At 34.1% G+C, this 18,415-nt stretch overlaps 2 protein-coding genes across 2 annotated transcripts; both read right to left on the bottom strand.

Annotated features, from left to right (window-relative positions):
* Positions 1–13,112: 13,112 nt before the first annotated feature.
* LOC139875827 (uncharacterized) lies at positions 13,113–13,460 on the bottom strand. The gene has a single exon (XM_071863122.1). The coding sequence runs from the start codon at positions 13,458–13,460 to the stop codon at positions 13,113–13,115; it is 348 nt and encodes a 115-aa protein (XP_071719223.1).
* A 3-nt stretch (positions 13,461–13,463) lies between these two features.
* On the bottom strand, positions 13,464–15,196 carry LOC139875828 (uncharacterized). The gene is made up of 4 exons (XM_071863123.1): positions 15,137–15,196; positions 14,793–15,045; positions 14,480–14,551; positions 13,464–14,368 (listed from the first exon to the last, which is right to left on the bottom strand). Exons 1-4 carry the CDS (start codon positions 15,194–15,196, stop codon positions 13,464–13,466), a joined length of 1,290 nt encoding a protein of 429 aa, XP_071719224.1.
* Positions 15,197–18,415: the final 3,219 nt, after the last annotated feature.

The following is an 18,415-nucleotide window of genomic DNA, read 5'->3' on the forward strand; positions in this document are numbered from 1 at the left end:
TATTCTTATATATGCATCTTGTTAATGTCGGTTACCAGGTGTTCACCATATGAATGATTTTTATCTCTATGTATGGGATGTGTATTGAAATATGAAATCTTGTGGTCTATTATTATGATTTGATATATATAGGTTAAACCTATAACTGGCCAACATTTTGTTGACGTTTTAAGCATGTTTATTCTCAGGTGATTATTAAGAGCTTCCGCTGTCGCATACTTAAATAAGGACGAGATTTGGAGTCCATGCTTGTATGATATTGTGTAAAAACTGCATTCAAGAAACTTATTTTGTTGTAGCATATTTGTATTGTAAACCATTATGTAATGGTCGTGTGTAAACGGGATATTTTAGATTATCATTATTTGATAATCTACGTAAAGCTTTTTAAACCTTTATTGATGAAATAAAGGTTATGGTTTGTTTTAAAATGAATGCGGTCTTTGAAAAACGTCTCATATAGAGGTCAAAACCTCGCAACGAAATCAATTAATATGGAACGTTTTTAATCAATAAGAACGGGACATTTCAGTTGGTATCCGAGCGTTGGTCTTAGAGAACCAGAATTTTGCATTAGTGTGTCTTATCGAGTTTGTTAGGATGCATTAGTGAGTCTGGACTTCGACCGTGTTTACTTGAAAAATGATTGCTTAACAAATTTTGTTGGAAACTATATATTTTTAACATGTGAATATTATGTGATATATTAATCTCTTAACGCGTTTGATATTATGTGATAGATGTCTACCTCTAGAACAAGTCCCATTGACTCACCTAATAATAATGAAGAGTCAAATGTAAATTGGAATGATTCATGGACTGATTCACAAGTTCCCGAAGAGGAACCGGAAGAAGAGTCGGAACCGGAAGAAGAATCGGAACCGGAAGAAGAATCGGAACCGGATGAAGAAATAGAACCGGTGGGGGAAATAATAAAACGGTTAAGTAAAAGAAAATCCTCAACCAACCGACCAAGGTTAATTATGGTCAATGGTGTTTCCGCCAAGGAAGCAAAATATTGGGAGGATTACCAATTCTCCGATGAATCGGATTCCGACGAGAATTCCGATGATGTTATAGAAATTACCCCAACTGAATTTAAAAAGGCAAAAGAAAATAATAAGGGAAAGGGCATAAAAATAGAGAAATCTAATTCCAACCTCGATGAACTTTATATGTATCGTCAACCCCCGAAGTCCTTAAGTTGTAACAATGACCCAGGAACCTCTAAACCACCAGGTTTTTCTAAACCGTTGTGGAAAATAACAGCTAGTATTAGGGGAACATCATATATCCCTAGAAACTTGGCAAAACGAACCAAAACCGAAGAAGACGAAACAAGCGAGTCGGAATAAGATAGTTGTATTCGTGTGGTGTAATATATGTAATATAGTGTGCTTATGCTTTATGATATATGTAAAAATTGCTTGTATTAATAAGTATTTTTTTTTATGAATCTAACTCTTGTCTATTTTACAGTATAAAAACACAAAATGGATAGACAACCCAATATTTTAAGAGACCTACCCGGAGACATGATTGATGAAATCTTGTCTAGAGTCGGTCAGAATTCTTCGACACAACTATTTAAGGCGAGATCGGTTTGTAAGACATTCGAAGAACGTTCCAAGAATGCCTTGGTTTATAAAAGGCTTTCGTTCGAAAGATGGGGGATATCACATTGGGAAATCCATAAGTTACGATGTGTTTACTTTGACGCATATATTGCGGGGAACCCAAATGCTATTTTACGCAATGGGTTAAGAAATTATTTTGACTCAATATATCCGAATATTGGTCTTCGTGATTTAGAAAAAGCGGCTAACATGCAACATAAAGAAGCATGTTATGCTTATGGATTAGTAATGTTCGCTTCTCACCAAAGTGAGAACAAGAACATCGGGCTACAACTATTAAACAAAACGTTCCCACAAGTGACGGAGTCGGTAATTGGGGTAAGAAATGAGGTTTTTAGATTGCTACGGGACTGTTGGACATTACGTAACCCTCGTCCCTTTGACGACATTACAACACGCTGTCTTATCAACGGCTATAACGGTTATGTTCCACAAGACCAAGGATGGGAAGTAGTCCTAGTAAAACCAGAAGGCATGACTTGTTTCTAGACGTATGAATTACGTGTCTTTATTGCCTTTGCTGAACGACTTGTGTACTAGCTAGAATTATCTTCACAACTATCTTGTATCAAAGTTATTGTGTGCTATATTTCATGCTTTATGTAAAATAAGCGGTATTGTAAGTTTGTAAAATATTGTATAAAAGTTTGAACGCGAAATATTATTATAATCAGTTTTTCATATAGAATTGTAGTAGTTGAATTGTATATTAGCTACTAAGTATGAACTTAACGGGTAGGTACTACCCGAATTTAAACTTATAAAACGCTAATATGAAGAAAAAGCTTTTATAAATGAGTTCATATTATGCTACGAAATACTATTAACTACTCTTAATATTCTGTATGATTAACTTGTTCCATTTGATAATTTTGAAGGAAATGGCACCGACTACTCGACACACCGTGAATATGAATGAAGAGGAATTCCGTACTTTTCTAGCTTCAAACATAGCCGCAATACAGGCTGCGCTACATACCAACAATAACCTTGGATCTAGCAGTACAGGAAATCGTGTAGGATGCACCTACAAAGAATTCACTACCTGCAAACCTTTGGAATTTGATGGAACAGAAGGACCGATCGGATTGAAACGGTGGACCGAGAAGGTCGAATCGGTGTTTGCCATAAGTAAGTGTACTGAAGAGGACAAAGTGAAGTATGCTACGCATACCTTCACAGGTTCTGCGTTAACATGGTGGAATACCTATCTTGAGCAAGTGGGACAAGACGATGCGTACGCACTACCGTGGTCAGCATTCAAGCACTTGATGAACGAGAAATACCGTCCCAGAACCGAGGTAAATAAGCTCAAGACAGAACTTAGAGGGTTATGAACCCAAGGATTTGATATTACCACGTACAAAAGACGATTCACAGAATTGTGCCTATTGTGTCCGGGAGCATTCGAAGATGAGGAAGAGAAGATCGACGCGTTTGTGAAAGGAATACCGGAAAGAATCCAAGAAGATATAAGTTCACACGAGCCCGCCTCCATACAACAGGCATGTATAATGGCTTACAAACTAGTGAACCAGATTGAAGAAAGAATTAAAGAACAGACTCCTGAAGAGGCCAATGTGAAGCAAGTCAAAAGAAAGTGGGAGGAAAACGGTGATAAGAATCACCAATACAACAACAACAGCAATTACAACAATAATCGCAACAATTATCCCAACAATCGCAACATCAATCGCAACTACAACAAACGGCCCAACAACAACAACAACAACAACAACAACAACAACAACAACTACAACAATCATCCCAACAACAATAATAACTGCAATAACAACAACAATCAGAAGCAGCTATGCCAAAGGTGTGAAAAGTATCACTCGGGGTTCTGCACCAAATTTTGCAACAAGTGTAAAAGAAATGGTCATAGCGCGGCGAAGTGTGAGGTCTACGGACCAGGGGTTAATAGAACAAAAGGAACAAATGGTGTCGGAACGAGTAATGGCGGAGCAAGTAGTGTCGGAGCAAGTTATGCCAATGTAGTTTGTTATAAATGTGGAAAACCGGGCCACATTATTAGAAATTGCCCGAACCAGGAGAACACAAATGGATAAGGCCGCGGAAGAGTTTTCATTATTAATGCGGTAGAGGCACAGGAAGGCCCGGAGCTTGTTACGGGTACGTTTCTTATTGACAATAAATCTGCTTACGTTTTATTTGATTCAGGTGCGGATAGAAGCTATATGAGTAGAGATTTTTGTGCTAAATTAAGTTGTCCATTGACGCCTTTGGATAGTAAATTTTTACTCGAATTAGCAAATGGTAAATTAATTTCAGCAGATAATATATGTCGGAATCGAGAAATTAAACTGGTTAGCGAAACATTTAAGATTGACTTGATACCAGTAGAGTTAGGGAGTTTTGATGTGATAATCGGTATGGACTGGTTGAAAGAAGTGAAAGCAGAGATCGTTTGTTACAAAAATGCAATTCGCATTATACGAGAAAAAGGAAAACCCTTAATGGTGTACGGAGAAAAGGGCAACACGAAGCTACATCTTATTAGTAATTTGAAGGCACAAAAACTAATAAGAAAAGGTTGCTATACTGTTCTAGCACACGTCGAGAAAGTACAAACTGAAGAAAAGAGCATCAATGATGTTCCCGTCGCAAAAGAATTTCCCGATGTATTTCCGAAAGAATTACCGGGATTACCCCCACATCGATCCGTTGAATTTCAAATAGATCTTGTACCAGGAGCTGCACCAATAGCTCGTGCTCCTTACAGACTCGCACCCAGCGAGATGAAAGAACTGCAAAGCCAATTACAAGAACTTTTAGAGCGTGGTTTCATTCGACCAAGCACATCACCGTGGGGAGCTCCTGTTTTGTTTGTCAAGAAGAAAGATGGTACATTCAGGTTGTGTATCGACTACCAAGAGTTGAACAAACTTACCATCAAGAACCGCTACCCACTACCGAGAATTGACGACTTATTTGATCAACTACAAGGCTCGTCTGTTTATTCAAAGATTGACTTACGTTCCGGGTATCATCAAATGCGGGTGAAAGAAGATGATATTCCAAAGACTGCTTTCAGAACACGTTACGGTCATTACGAGTTTATGGTCATACCGTTTGGTTTAACTAATGCACCAGCTGTGTTCATGGACCTTATGAACCGAGTGTGTGGACCATACCTTGACAAGTTTGTCATTGTTTTCATTGATGACATACTTATTTACTCAAAGAATGACCAAGAATACGGTGAACATTTGAGAAAGGTGTTAGAAGTATTGAGGAAGGAAGAATTGTACGCTAAGTTTTCAAAGTGTGCATTTTGGTTGGAAGAAGTTCAATTCCTCGGTCACATAGTGAACAAAGAAGGTATTAAGGTGGACCCGGCAAAGATAGAAACTGTTGAAAAGTGGGAAACCCCGAAAACTCCGAAACACATACGCCAGTTTTTAGGACTAGCTGGTTATTACAGAAGGTTCATCCAAGACTTTTCCAGAATAGCAAAATCCTTGACTGCATTAACGCATAAAGGGAAGAAATTTGAATGGAATGATGAACAAGAGAAAGCGTTTCAGTTATTGAAGAAAAAGCTAACTACGGCACCTATATTGTCATTGCCTGAAGGGAATGATGATTTTGTGATTTATTGTGACGCATCAAAGCAAGGTCTCGGTTGTGTATTAATGCAACGAACAAAGGTGATTGCTTATGCGTCTAGACAATTGAAGATTCACGAACAAAATTATACGACGCATGATTTGGAATTAGGAGCGGTTGTTTTTGCATTAAAGACTTGGAGGCACTACTTATATGGGGTCAAAAGTATTATATATACCGACCACAAAAGTCTTCAACACATATTTAATCAGAAACAACTGAATATGAGGCAGCGTAGGTGGATTGAATTATTGAATGATTACGACTTTGAGATTCGTTACCACCCGGGGAAGGCAAATGTGGTAGCCGATGCCTTGAGCAGGAAGGACAGAGAACCCATTCGAGTAAAATCTATGAATATAATGATTCATAATAACCTTACTACTCAAATAAAGGAGGCGCAACAAGGAGTTTTAAAAGAGAGAAATTTAAAGGATGAAATACCCAAAGGATCGGAGAAGCATCTTAATGATTTGGGTACCAAAATTTGGAGATATGAGAGAAATGGTACTTAGAGAAGCTCATAAAACCAGATACTCAATACATCCTGGAACGGGGAAGATGTACAAGGATCTCAAGAAACATTTTTGGTGGCCGGGTATGAAAGCCGATGTTGCTAAATACGTAGGAGAATGTTTGACGTGTTCTAAGGTCAAAGCTGAGCATCAGAAACCATCAGGTCTACTTCAACAACCCGAAATCCCGGAATGGAAATGGGAAAACATTACCATGGATTTCATCACTAAATTGCCAAGGACTGCAAGTGGTTTTGATACTATTTGGGTAATAGTTGATCGTCTCACCAAATCAGCACACTTCCTGCCAATAAGAGAAGATGACAAGATGGAGAAGTTAGCACGACTGTATTTGAAGGAAGTCGTCTCCAGACATGGAATACCAATCTCTATTATCTCTGATAGGGATGGCAGATTTATTTCAAGATTCTGGCAGACATTACAGCAAGCATTAGGAACTCGTCTAGACATGAGTACTGTCTATCATCCACAAACTGATGGGCAGAGCGAAAGGACGATACAAACGCTTGAAGACATGCTACGAGCATGTGTTATTGATTTCGGAAACAGTTGGGATCGACATCTACCGTTAGCATAATTTTCCTACAACAACAGCTACCATTCAAGCATTGAGATGGCGCCGTTTGAAGCACTTTATGGTAGAAAGTGCAGGTCTCTGATTTGTTGGAGTGAAGTGGGGGATAGACAGATTACGGGTCCGGAGATTATACAAGAAACTACCGAGAAGATCATCCAAATTCAACAACGGTTGAAAACCGCCCAAAGTCGACAAAAGAGCTACGCTGACATTAAAAGAAAAGATATAGAATTTGAAATTGGAGAGATGGTCATGCTTAAAGTTGCACCTTGGAAAGGCGTTGTTCGATTTGGTAAACGAGGGAAATTAAATCCAAGGTTTATTGGACCATTCAAGATTATTGATCGTGTCGGACCAGTAGCTTACCGACTTGAGTTACCTCAACAACTCGCAGTTGTACATAACACTTTCCACGTCTCGAATTTGAAGAAATGTTTTGCTAAAGAAGATCTCACTATTCCGTTAGATGAAATCCAAATCAACGAAAAACTTCAATTCATCGAAGAACCCGTCGAAATAATGGATCGTGAGGTTAAAAGACTTAAGCAAAACAAGATACCAATTGTTAAGGTTCGATGGAATGCTCGTAGAGGACCCAAGTTCACCTGGGAGCGTGAAGATTAGATGAAGAAGAAATACCCACATCTATTTCCAGAAGATTCGTCAACACCTTCAACAGCTTAAAATTTCGGGACGAAATTTATTTAACGGGTAGGTACTATAGTGACCCGAACTTTTCCATGTTTATATATATTAATTGAGATTGATATTTACATGATTAAATGTTTCCAACATGTTAAGCAATCAAACTTGTTAAGACTTGATTAATTGAAATATGTTTCATATAGACAATTGACCACCCAAGTTGACCGGTGATTCACGAACGTTAAAACTTGTAAAAACTATATGATGACATATATATGGATATATATATATATATATATATATATATATATATATATATATATATATATATATATATATATATATATATATATAGTTAACATGATACTATGATAAGTAAACATATCATTAAGTATATTAACAATGAACTACATATGTAAAAACAAGACTACTAACTTAAAGATTTTTAAACGAGACATATATGTAACGATTATCGTTGTAAAGACATTTAATGTATATATATTATATTAAGAGATATTCATACATGATAATATCATGATAATATAATAATTTAAAATCTCATTTGATATTATAAACATTGGTTTAACAACATTTAACAAGATCGTTAACCTAAAGGTTTCAAAACAACACTTACATGTAACGACTAACGATGACTTAACGACTCAGTTAAAATGTATATACATGTAGTGTTTTAATATGTATTTATACACTTTTGAAAGACTTCAATACACTTATCAAAATACTTCTACTTAACAAAAATGCTTACAATTACATCCTCGTTCAGTTTCATCAACAATTCTACTCGTATGCACCCGTATTCGTACTCGTACAATACACAGCTTTTAGATGTATGTACTATTGGTATATACACTCCAATGATCAGCTCTTAGCAGCCCATGTGAGTCACCTAACACATGTGGGAACCATCATTTGGCAACTAGCATGAAATATCTCATAAAATTACAAAAATATGAGTAATCATTCATGACTTATTTACATGAAAACAAAATTACATATCCTTTATATCTAATCCATACACCAACGACCAAAAACACCTACAAACACTTTCATTCTTCAATTTTCTTCATCTAATTGATCTCTCTCAAGTTCTATCTTCAAGTTCTAAGTGTTCTTCATATATTCTACAAGTTCTAGTTACATAAAATCAAGAATACTTTCAAGTTTGCTAGCTCACTTCCAATCTTGTAAGGTGATCATCCAACCTCAAGAAATCTTTGTTTCTTACAGTAGGTTATCATTCTAATACAAGGTAATAATCATATTCAAACTTTGGTTCAATTTCTATAACTATAACAATCTTATTTCAAGTGATGATCTTACTTGAACTTGTTTTCGTGTCATGATTCTGCTTCAAGAACTTCAAGCCATCCAAGGATCCGTTGAAGCTAGATCCATTTTTCTCTTTTCAAGTAGGTTTATCCAAGGAACTTAAGGTAGTAATGATATTCATAACATCATTAGATTCATACATATAAAGCAATCTTATTCGAAGGTTTAAACTTGTAATCACTAGAACATAGTTTAGTTAATTCTAAACTTGTTCGCAAACAAAAGTTAATCCTTCTAACTTGACTTTTAAAATCAACTAAACACATGTTCTATATCTATATGATAAGCTAACTTAATGATTTAAAACCTGGAAACACGAAAAACACCGTAAAACCGGATTTACGCCGTCGTAGTAACACCGCGGGCTGTTTTGGGTTAGTTAATTAAAAACTATGATAAACTTTGATTTAAAAGTTGTTATTCTGAGAAAATTATTTTTATTATGAACATGAAACTATATCCAAAAATTATGGTTAAACTCAAAGTGGAAGTATGTTTTCTAAAATGGTCATCTAGACGTCGTTCTTTCGACTGAAATGACTACCTTTACAAAAACGACTTATTTTTCCGACTATAAACCTATACTTTTCCTGTTTAGATTCATAAAATAGAGTTCAATATGAAACCATAGCAATTTGATTCACTCAAAACGGATTTAAAATGAAGAAGTTATGGGTAAAACAAGATTGGATAATTTTTCTCATTTTAGCTACGTGAAAATTGGTAACAAATCTATTCTAACCATAACTTAATCAACTTGTATTGTATATTATGTAATCTTGAGATACCATAGACACGTATACAATGTTTCGACCTATCATGTCGACACATCTATATATATTTCGGAACAACCATAGACACTCTATATGTAAATGTTGGAGTTAGCTATACAGGGTTGAGGTTGATTCCAAAATATATATAGTTTGAGTTGTGATCAATACTGAGATACGTATACACTGGGTCGTGGATTGATTCAAGATAATATTTATCGATTTATTTCTGTACATCTAACTGTGGACAACTAGTTGTAGGTTACTAACGAGGACAGCTTACTTAATAAACTTAAAACATCAAAATATATTAAAAGTGTTGTAAATATATTTTGAACATACTTTGATATATATGTATATATTGTTATAGGTTCGTGAATCAACCAGTGGCCAAGTCTTACTTCCCGACGAAGTAAAAATCTGTGAAAGTGAGTTATAGTCCAACTTTTAAAATCTAATATTTTTGGGATGAGAATACATGCAGGTTTTATAAATGATTTACAAAATAGACACAAGTACGTGAAACTACATTCTATGGTTGAATTATCGAAATCGAATATGCCCCTTTTTATTAAGTCTGGTAATCTAAGAATTAGGGAACAGACACCCTAATTGACGCGAATCCTAAAGATAGATCTATTGGGCCTAACAAACCCCATCCAAAGTACCGGATGCTTTAGTACTTCGAAATTTATATCATATTCGAAGGGTGTCCCGGAATGATGGGGATATTCTTATATATGCATCTTGTTATTGTCGGTTACCAGGTGTTCACCATATGAATGATTTTTATCTCTATGTATGGGATGTGTATTGAAATATGAAATCTTGTGGTCTATTATTATGATTTGATATATATAGGTTAAACCTATAACTCACCAACATTTTTGTTGACATTTTAAGCATGTTTATTCTCAGGTGATTATTAAGAGCTTCCGCTGTCGCATACTTAAATAAGGACGAGATTTGGAGTCCATGCTTGTATGATATTGTGTAAAAACTGCATTCAAGAAACTTATTTTGTTGTAACATATTTGTATTGTAAACCATTATGTAATGGTCGTGTGTAAACGGGATATTTTAGATTATCATTATTTGATAATCTACGTAAAGCTTTTTAAACCTTTATTGATGAAATAAAGGTTATGGTTTGTTTTAAAATGAATGCGGTCTTTGAAAAACGTCTCATATAGAGGTCAAAACCTCGCAACGAAATCAATTAATATGGAACGTTTTTAATCAATAAGAACGGGACATTTCATATATATATATATATATATATATATATATATATATATATATATATATATATATATATATATATATATATATATATATATATATATATATATATATATATATATATATATATAATATCATGTCATATACAAGTTATAACGTTCGTGAATCATCGGACAAACTGGGTGGTCAAACGTTAACACAAAATCCGTTTCAATTAATCAAGCTTAACAAGTTTGATTGCTTAACATGTTGGAAACATTTATTCATGTAAATATTAATCTCATATAATATATAATCATGGAAAAGTTCGGGTCACTACAGTATGAAGCTATAAAACTATAAATCAAATATTTTTTAAAATTCAAATAACAATAATACAATAAATAATGTTCATTAAACCTTTTAGTAATGTAGATAAAACGTATTCATTATGATGAGAAAAAAAGTTTGAAAATATCATACCAGCTCAGTTTGATTTTCATCATCAATAAAAGCCATGTATGAAGGAGATCTTCTATAAGGAGCCATTAGAAAGATTCTTCGTTGAAGTTCAATAACGTCAGTCCATTTATCGGTTATGTTAAACAAATTTTTTGGAATCATGCTGATTGGGTATATAACCAACTCATAATTGCCTTTGTCAATACCAGTAAAGCATAGAATATCAGTTTCTCGAATTTTCAGATCATGAATAATCTAGTTCCATCCAACACTTAGCATTACAGTATCATTAGAGAACCTTAAACCGACCTATGCATTATATCCATGTAGTGTGTGTATCCAAACATTATGTGTAGGTAGAGACTGATTGTAGTATAGTTTGAACTAATTTAATGGCATAGGCTAAAAAAAGAACATGTTTAAAGTGAATTAATTTTATTAATAAATTATATGTAAAAGCACAGTGATAATATAATAATATACATTAATTGTAATACCACTTCTTGCTCAACGCCACTGGAAATTACGTGTACGGACGAAGGTGGCGGTTTCTTAGGATACAGTATCGACATTACACATGTTTGTATATTTAAATGAAGAAACAATAGCATAATTAATTCATTAATGACTTTAAAAAAAAGAAATCTACAAAATTAGTAAATGTTTTTATGGTCCAAATACATGTTTTTAGGGAAAACTATTTTATGCCTGTTATTATTAAGTAAACAAAATGATTTATAGAATTAACGATTAACAAAGATCATTATCATTAATGTATTGATCATGTCCTATTACAAAATACATCCGATGAACATATATGAAACTAAATATCGTATACAGTAACAACATCATATCTGTCTGTAAATAGAAATGAAGAAACATTAGCATATTTTATTGATTATCGATTTTAAAAATAAAATTCAAAATCTTATTTCTAATTAACATATACAAATGCAGACATAATAAGGTATACTAAACTATGTAACTCGTAAACTGAAGAAAATAAGCCCGAATACTTGTTAATCAAATTTGAATTACATATTAATTAAAGATTGTAACAAATGAAATCAAGCATTTGATATCTGCAGGTAATGAACTTTTTAATGGATTTAATAACGTTGATGTAAATAAGAAAATTCAAATACTGAATAACATAAGACACTTACAGTTTTTTCTTTTTTTTTTGTAACTGTTCTCAGTTGCAAACTGTTCTATGAAACGCGTTTACCATCGATAGAACCCTAGTTGATCGATTAAACTGCAGCTGTAAATAGGTTTTTTAAATACGTATTTGGGCCTGTTAATGTGTGTTGTTTATTTTGATTTATTAAGTGGGCTTTTTATTAGCATTGAATTTATGTAATTGAAGGCCCGTTTAATTTGAAGTAGTCTGGTAAAATTTTGGATGATTAACATAATTAGTTAATTGTAGGATTATAATTTATGATGATATTTGTTATTCTATTACAGTTCTTGTTTGTTATCATATTACAGTTGTTGAATTGGATGGTCACCATGTTTACTTTAAATTATCTTTCAGCATTATGTTGTAAAGTTTGGAATTTTTTAAATTTTTTCATAGCAATGCAAAAATGCCAGTTTGACTTAACTTATAGTAAGCTGTAAATAAACTTCAAATTTCAAACAGCCAAAAATGTATTACATTACAGAAAACAAAACTTGTTGTTGTAACTGTAGATCTAGCTACTGGACATGAAAATGTCTCGAAATTAAATAAAGCATCGGAATAAGAAAATTTTGAAGAAGCTGAATGTCTTTGTTGAATCCGTTCTGTACAGACTGATGAATAGATTTTTTTTAAAATATATGACGTGCTAAAAGCAAGCAGTTTAACATGAGCATTTCAACAACTTGACAGCCTGTTAAAAAAAAAGATTTTTGCAATATCAGTACAATATACAACATATTATCTGTTAACTGTAAGTAATAATGTGTTCATATTTTAAAAAAATTACAAAATAAAGTGTAATAAGTAATAATATAGTAACATACCACTAAATGTGTTGCAATACTTCTTTGAAGACAACATTGGTAGTTTTTTTTTTTTTTTTTTTTTTTTTTTTGATAATTCCTTGTCTTTATTAATAATCAGAACCTTTAGTCCATTCTTTGATGTCACTCTAGAAAGAGCTACATATAGTTGGCCGTGACTAAAAACAGGTTTCGGTAGGAATAAACCAACATGTGCTAATGACTGTCATTGACTTCTGTTAATCGTCATCGCAAAGCACACTGCTATTGGGTATTGTCTTCTTTGAAATCAGAAAGGTATCCTTTTATCAGATGGTACAATGAGCATCCGTGGAATATCAGTAATGGTGCCAACATGAGTACCCGTTAAAATTTTTGCTTTAATAATTTTATAGTGTAGCTCTGTTATCTGTAATCTTGTACCATTGCACAGTCCGCCTGCTTGATCAACGTTTCTAAGAAGCATGACTGGTACACCAACCTTTAGTTTTAGATCATGCTTTGGTAAACCACCTACGTTGATGTTGTTTAGGTAATCAGTGTTGTATAACTCATTGTTAAAGTGTGAGTCTCTTTCAGATTGACATATGCTGTCAGAGCTCAAAAATGACACTTCTTTTTCTTGAAGGGCTTGCATCATTCATTCGTTAATGATGTTGACTATTTCATGAGTTGGGGCAAGAATAGCTCGTTGTTGATAATATTCCGGGTTACCAAGGTTTTCTAAAAACTGTGGATATATGGAATTAATAATTGATCCAATTGGATCTTCAACATCATTGATTAAAACATCTTCCGGCATTTCGATTTCTGAAATTCCATCTTCTGTCGGGTTCATAGTGCCATTACCGATGGATAATAACCAATCTGCAAAATTCTGAATTTCTTCCACTTTTCTTTGATTTTCTTCTTCAGACTCACCGGAACCAACCGTTGATAGTCTTATAATATTAACTGTTAGTGTCAAAACAGTAACATGATCCCATAGGTATGAAGAATTTAGAGATGCTCCAACTATTTGTTCCCTAGTTCCGCGTGTAATAACTGGTAATATCTGTCGAAAGTCTCCACCAAAAACTACAATTTTCCCACCAAAAGGTGTATCCATGCTGTTAGGATTGATCGGTCTACATATATCTCTTAAAGAACGATCGAGAGTTTCAATACAAATCCTATTAACCATGGGTGCTTCATCCCAAATAATTAGCTTAGCTCTTCTTATTAACCAATCCAGATTAGTACTTGGTAAAATGTTACAAAATGACTCATCGTGTGGGTTAATAGGTATTGCAAAATGGGAATGTGCAGTCCTACCTCCATGTAATAACAAAGCTGCAATTCCACCGGATGCTACATTCAAAACAATTTCACCTCTACAACAAAAAGCAGCTGATAAAGTTCTCCATAAGAAAGTTTTCCCGGTTCCACCGTAACCATACAAAAAGAACACACCGCCTCTATTATCGTGAACTGCTTTGACAATTGTGTCGTATGCATTACATTGTTCTTCGGTTAATTTATCGATAAGAATACAGTGCTCAGATGCTAGTGATGACATATCATATGACAGTTCATCAATAATCAACTAATTTTCTGATAAGTCCAAACCTACGGAAGAAGGAAATGGCATAGAACTGTAATTCCTTAACGATTTACCATTACGTTGCAGTAGCTTTTCGATTTCATTCAAGGTCATGTTTTGAAGCATTTCGGCTGTTGGTTGAATAGCTGCATTTAATTGAATATAAATGACAAGAGATTAGTATGTCTCTAAATGAAAATCTGCAAATCTTACTATACATAAATATGACATCTTCTGGTTTCAATAAATATTTGAAATTCTGTATGTGTACCTTGTTTCCAAACCTATTATTGCTTTTTTGTTAATATATAATGAATATTCCTTTATTTTTTAATCATTTCAATATTAAAAAAGTTTTAAAATACAACTAATAGTCGGAAAGCATACCTGATATGCGATGATGAATTATGTTGACAGACAGATACTCAAAAGCCTTTTCGAAAACGTATTCTAGACGACTTAGACTATCAGTAAGAAGTAGTTGTGCAAACAGATTTCGAACAGCATGACTGGAACCCCAAGTGCTGACCTCCTTTATACCATCTATATATTCCTGATCGTCATCCAACAACCCCCGAAGTACACAACACAACAGACCCTCTAAGAAATTTCTTGCACGATATTCAGTTGGAGGAATTTCCTAATTTTGAGGAGGAAGGTCCGAATGACGATGAGACTATGAATGACACGACCACAACTGGTCTTGAGGATTTAATTGACTCCACCCAAACCGAGCTATATCCCGGTTGCAAGTTGTCCTCATTAGAGTTTTTAGCCAAGTTAACACACATTAAAGTCTTGACCAAATGGATGAATACTTGATTCGACCAATTGTTAGAATTACTCATACAATCACATCCCCCAAATAACACAATTCCGAAATCATTTTACGAAACTAAGAAGTGGATGAGAAAGATCGGTTTAGGGTATCAAGCGATACATGCTTGTAAGAATGATTGTTGTTTGTTTTATAAAGAATACCAGGATTTGGAAAACTGTCCAATATGTAACGAGAGTAGATGGAAAGATGAACGCACAACGGGGAAGAAAGTTCCTAATAAAGTTTTGCGTTATTTTCCAATAACTCCAAGACTAAAACGTTTGTACAGTTCCAGATACACTGCAAAGGATATGACTTTGCATGCTACTGGGCGGTGCAATGAAGGGGGTAAAAGGCGTCATCCGGTAGATGGTCGAGCTTGGAAAGAAATTGACAAAAGATATCCGAAGTTTGCACGTGAACACAGAAACGTTCGACTAGGGTTGGCTGCTGATGGTTTCAATCCATTCGGCAACATGAATAATCCTTACATCATGTGGCCAGTAATATTGACAACGTACAATACGCCGCCGTGGATATATATGAAAGAAAGTTCTCTCATCCTGACTCTGTTAATTCCTGGTCCTAAATCACCTGGAAAAGATATTGATGTTTACTTGAGGCCTTTAGTTGATGAACTAAAGATTTTATGGTCCGAAGGGATTGTTACACATGACTCAGTTACAAACACGTATTTTCATATGAAAGCAATGCTTATTTGGGCCATAAACGATTATCCTGCCCGTAGTAGTTTGTCCGGTTGGAGTGGCCAAGGTTATAAAGCATGCCCTACATGTAACGAGGACACTCCTGCTATGCGTGTGAAAAATAAAATTGTTTTTGTCAGTCACATATCGAACCTTGAATCGAATCACCTATACAGAGAAAGCTTAGAATTCAATGGTAAGGTTGATCATACCTCTAAACCTAGAAAGTTCAAAGTAGCTGATATCGAAAACCAACTTACAGATTTGTTGACAGTTGGTAATCCCGGTAAAAATCATACAAATGTTGGTGAAAAAAGAAAACGTCTCCCTAAATATCGTCACAACTGGACTAAAATTTCTATTTTTCGGGAACTTGAGTATTGAAAATGTCTTCCACTGCAACACAACTTGGATGTCATGCATATTGAAAAGAATGTGTTGGAGGCTATTTTGAGTACCTTAATAATGAATGACAAGTCCAAAGACACTCACAATGCACGAGTTGACTTGGAAAAATTGGGAATTTGAAAAGATTTATGGCTCAAACCTAAAACCAAAGGTAAAAAAGATGGGCAATTCTTCAAACATCTTCCCAAATACTCTTTAAAACCCGAAGACAGGGTAAGTTTTTGTAAATTCATTAAAGAAGTAAAACTTTCAGATGGGTTTGGATCAAACTTCAGGCATAAAGTGAACAAGGATAATACCAACATTACGAACATGAAATCTCATGATTGCCATATCATGATGAAATGATTATTACCGTTCGGAGTTAACGCGTTTTTGGACGAAACCATCTCTACACCAATAATGCAGCTATGCGCATTCTTTAAGCAAATTTGTGCTCGAGAGTTAATGGTGGCAGACATGTTGAAAGCTCAAAAACAATTGATTAAACTGTTATGTACTCTCGAGTTAATTTATCCTCCCGCTTTTTTTGACATAATGATTCATTTGGTGATGCATTTACCTGAAGAGGCTATATATGGAGGGCCTGTTTACATGAGGTGGATGTATCCAATTGAGAGATACATGAAAAAACTAAAAAATTATGTTAGAAATAAAGCTAAGCCTGAAGGTTGTATAGCTGAGGGGTACGTTGCAGATGAAGCATTAACTGCATGTTCAATGTCTCTTGAAGGTATACAGACGAGATTTAATCGTCCTGACAGATATGCGGACGGGCCAATTAGGTCATGTGAGTTTCGTGTGTTCAACTCGTTATGTAAATTTATCAGTAAAGGTGTGTTCAAATCTCTGGCCAGGGATATTCAGGACAAACTTCACTGGTATGTACTCGACAATTGTTCTGACAACGAAGAATACAAAAAGTAAGTCTTTATACTAAAATATGAATTTATAATGACTTAACTGTGTAAACGTTGATCATACTAACAATTCTCTTTGAACATTTACAGTCAGTTTAAAGCAGAGAACCCCAATATGGACATGAAAACAAATTTTCCTAGTTGGTTCACCAACCAGGTAAACTCATTGTGTATATATACATTCCCAGTTATCAAATGTATATATATATATATATATATATATATATATATATATATATATATATATATATATAATTTACATTTGATAACTATTTTTATTCAAACTTTATATATATATTTTTATTTCTTAATAGATACGTGAACTACGGTCAGTTGACGGATCGAAGTATAGCGATGAATTAAATGAAGGTATTTCGTATGCCCGAGAGACATATTAAATTAATGTGGCTAATGTGTTATGATCCAAGTCGGGTCATACCCAATAACAAACTTACCGACACTTTATTCGTATTTAATTTTAGCGGTTGGATCGTTGATTAAATACACGACACTTGAACTTTAAAGAAAAGGGTTTCTTAAATAATGTCACTTGATATGTTTATATATAAGTTATGAAATAACTTATATAACAAGGATTTAATTATTTATAGGTTAAATAATTAAGTTATGTCACATTTTATAAAATTGGTTTTATAAAATATACATAACAAATAATATACATGTTTATATAATGTGTTTTATAAAATTAAGTTTTATAAAAACTGATTTTATAAAATCAGTCTTTTTTTTTTTTATATAATGTATATTATTATTAAGTCCTTGAAAAGGCATTGGGAGTTGAAGAAGCATGCTAGAGATTCCCTTTGATGCCCATGCTTTCCCAATTCCTATAACATGCAAACACACATCAAGACATCATGTGACTAAGCAAAAAAAACTGCAAAAAACTTTGAAAATCTGCTGCTGCTGGCCGTGGGCTAAAGGGAGCTCAAAGGGGTTCAAGATTTTGGTTTTTGCAAGTTTAATTCAAGTGTCAAGAATCCTAACCAAAGTACAAGGTGTTGGTGCAAAGTTTGGGGTATAACAACTTGAGGTTTCATAGTTTTGGAGCTCCATTCAACATCATCATCTTCATCATTTACTAGCAAGCTTGGAGTAGGTATAATCTCTTTACTTGCTTGTAGTTTGTAAGTA

This window comes from Rutidosis leptorrhynchoides, chromosome 11 (genome assembly GCF_046630445.1).
Source record: "Rutidosis leptorrhynchoides isolate AG116_Rl617_1_P2 chromosome 11, CSIRO_AGI_Rlap_v1, whole genome shotgun sequence".
NCBI classification, from domain to species: Eukaryota; Viridiplantae; Streptophyta; class Magnoliopsida; order Asterales; family Asteraceae; genus Rutidosis; species Rutidosis leptorrhynchoides.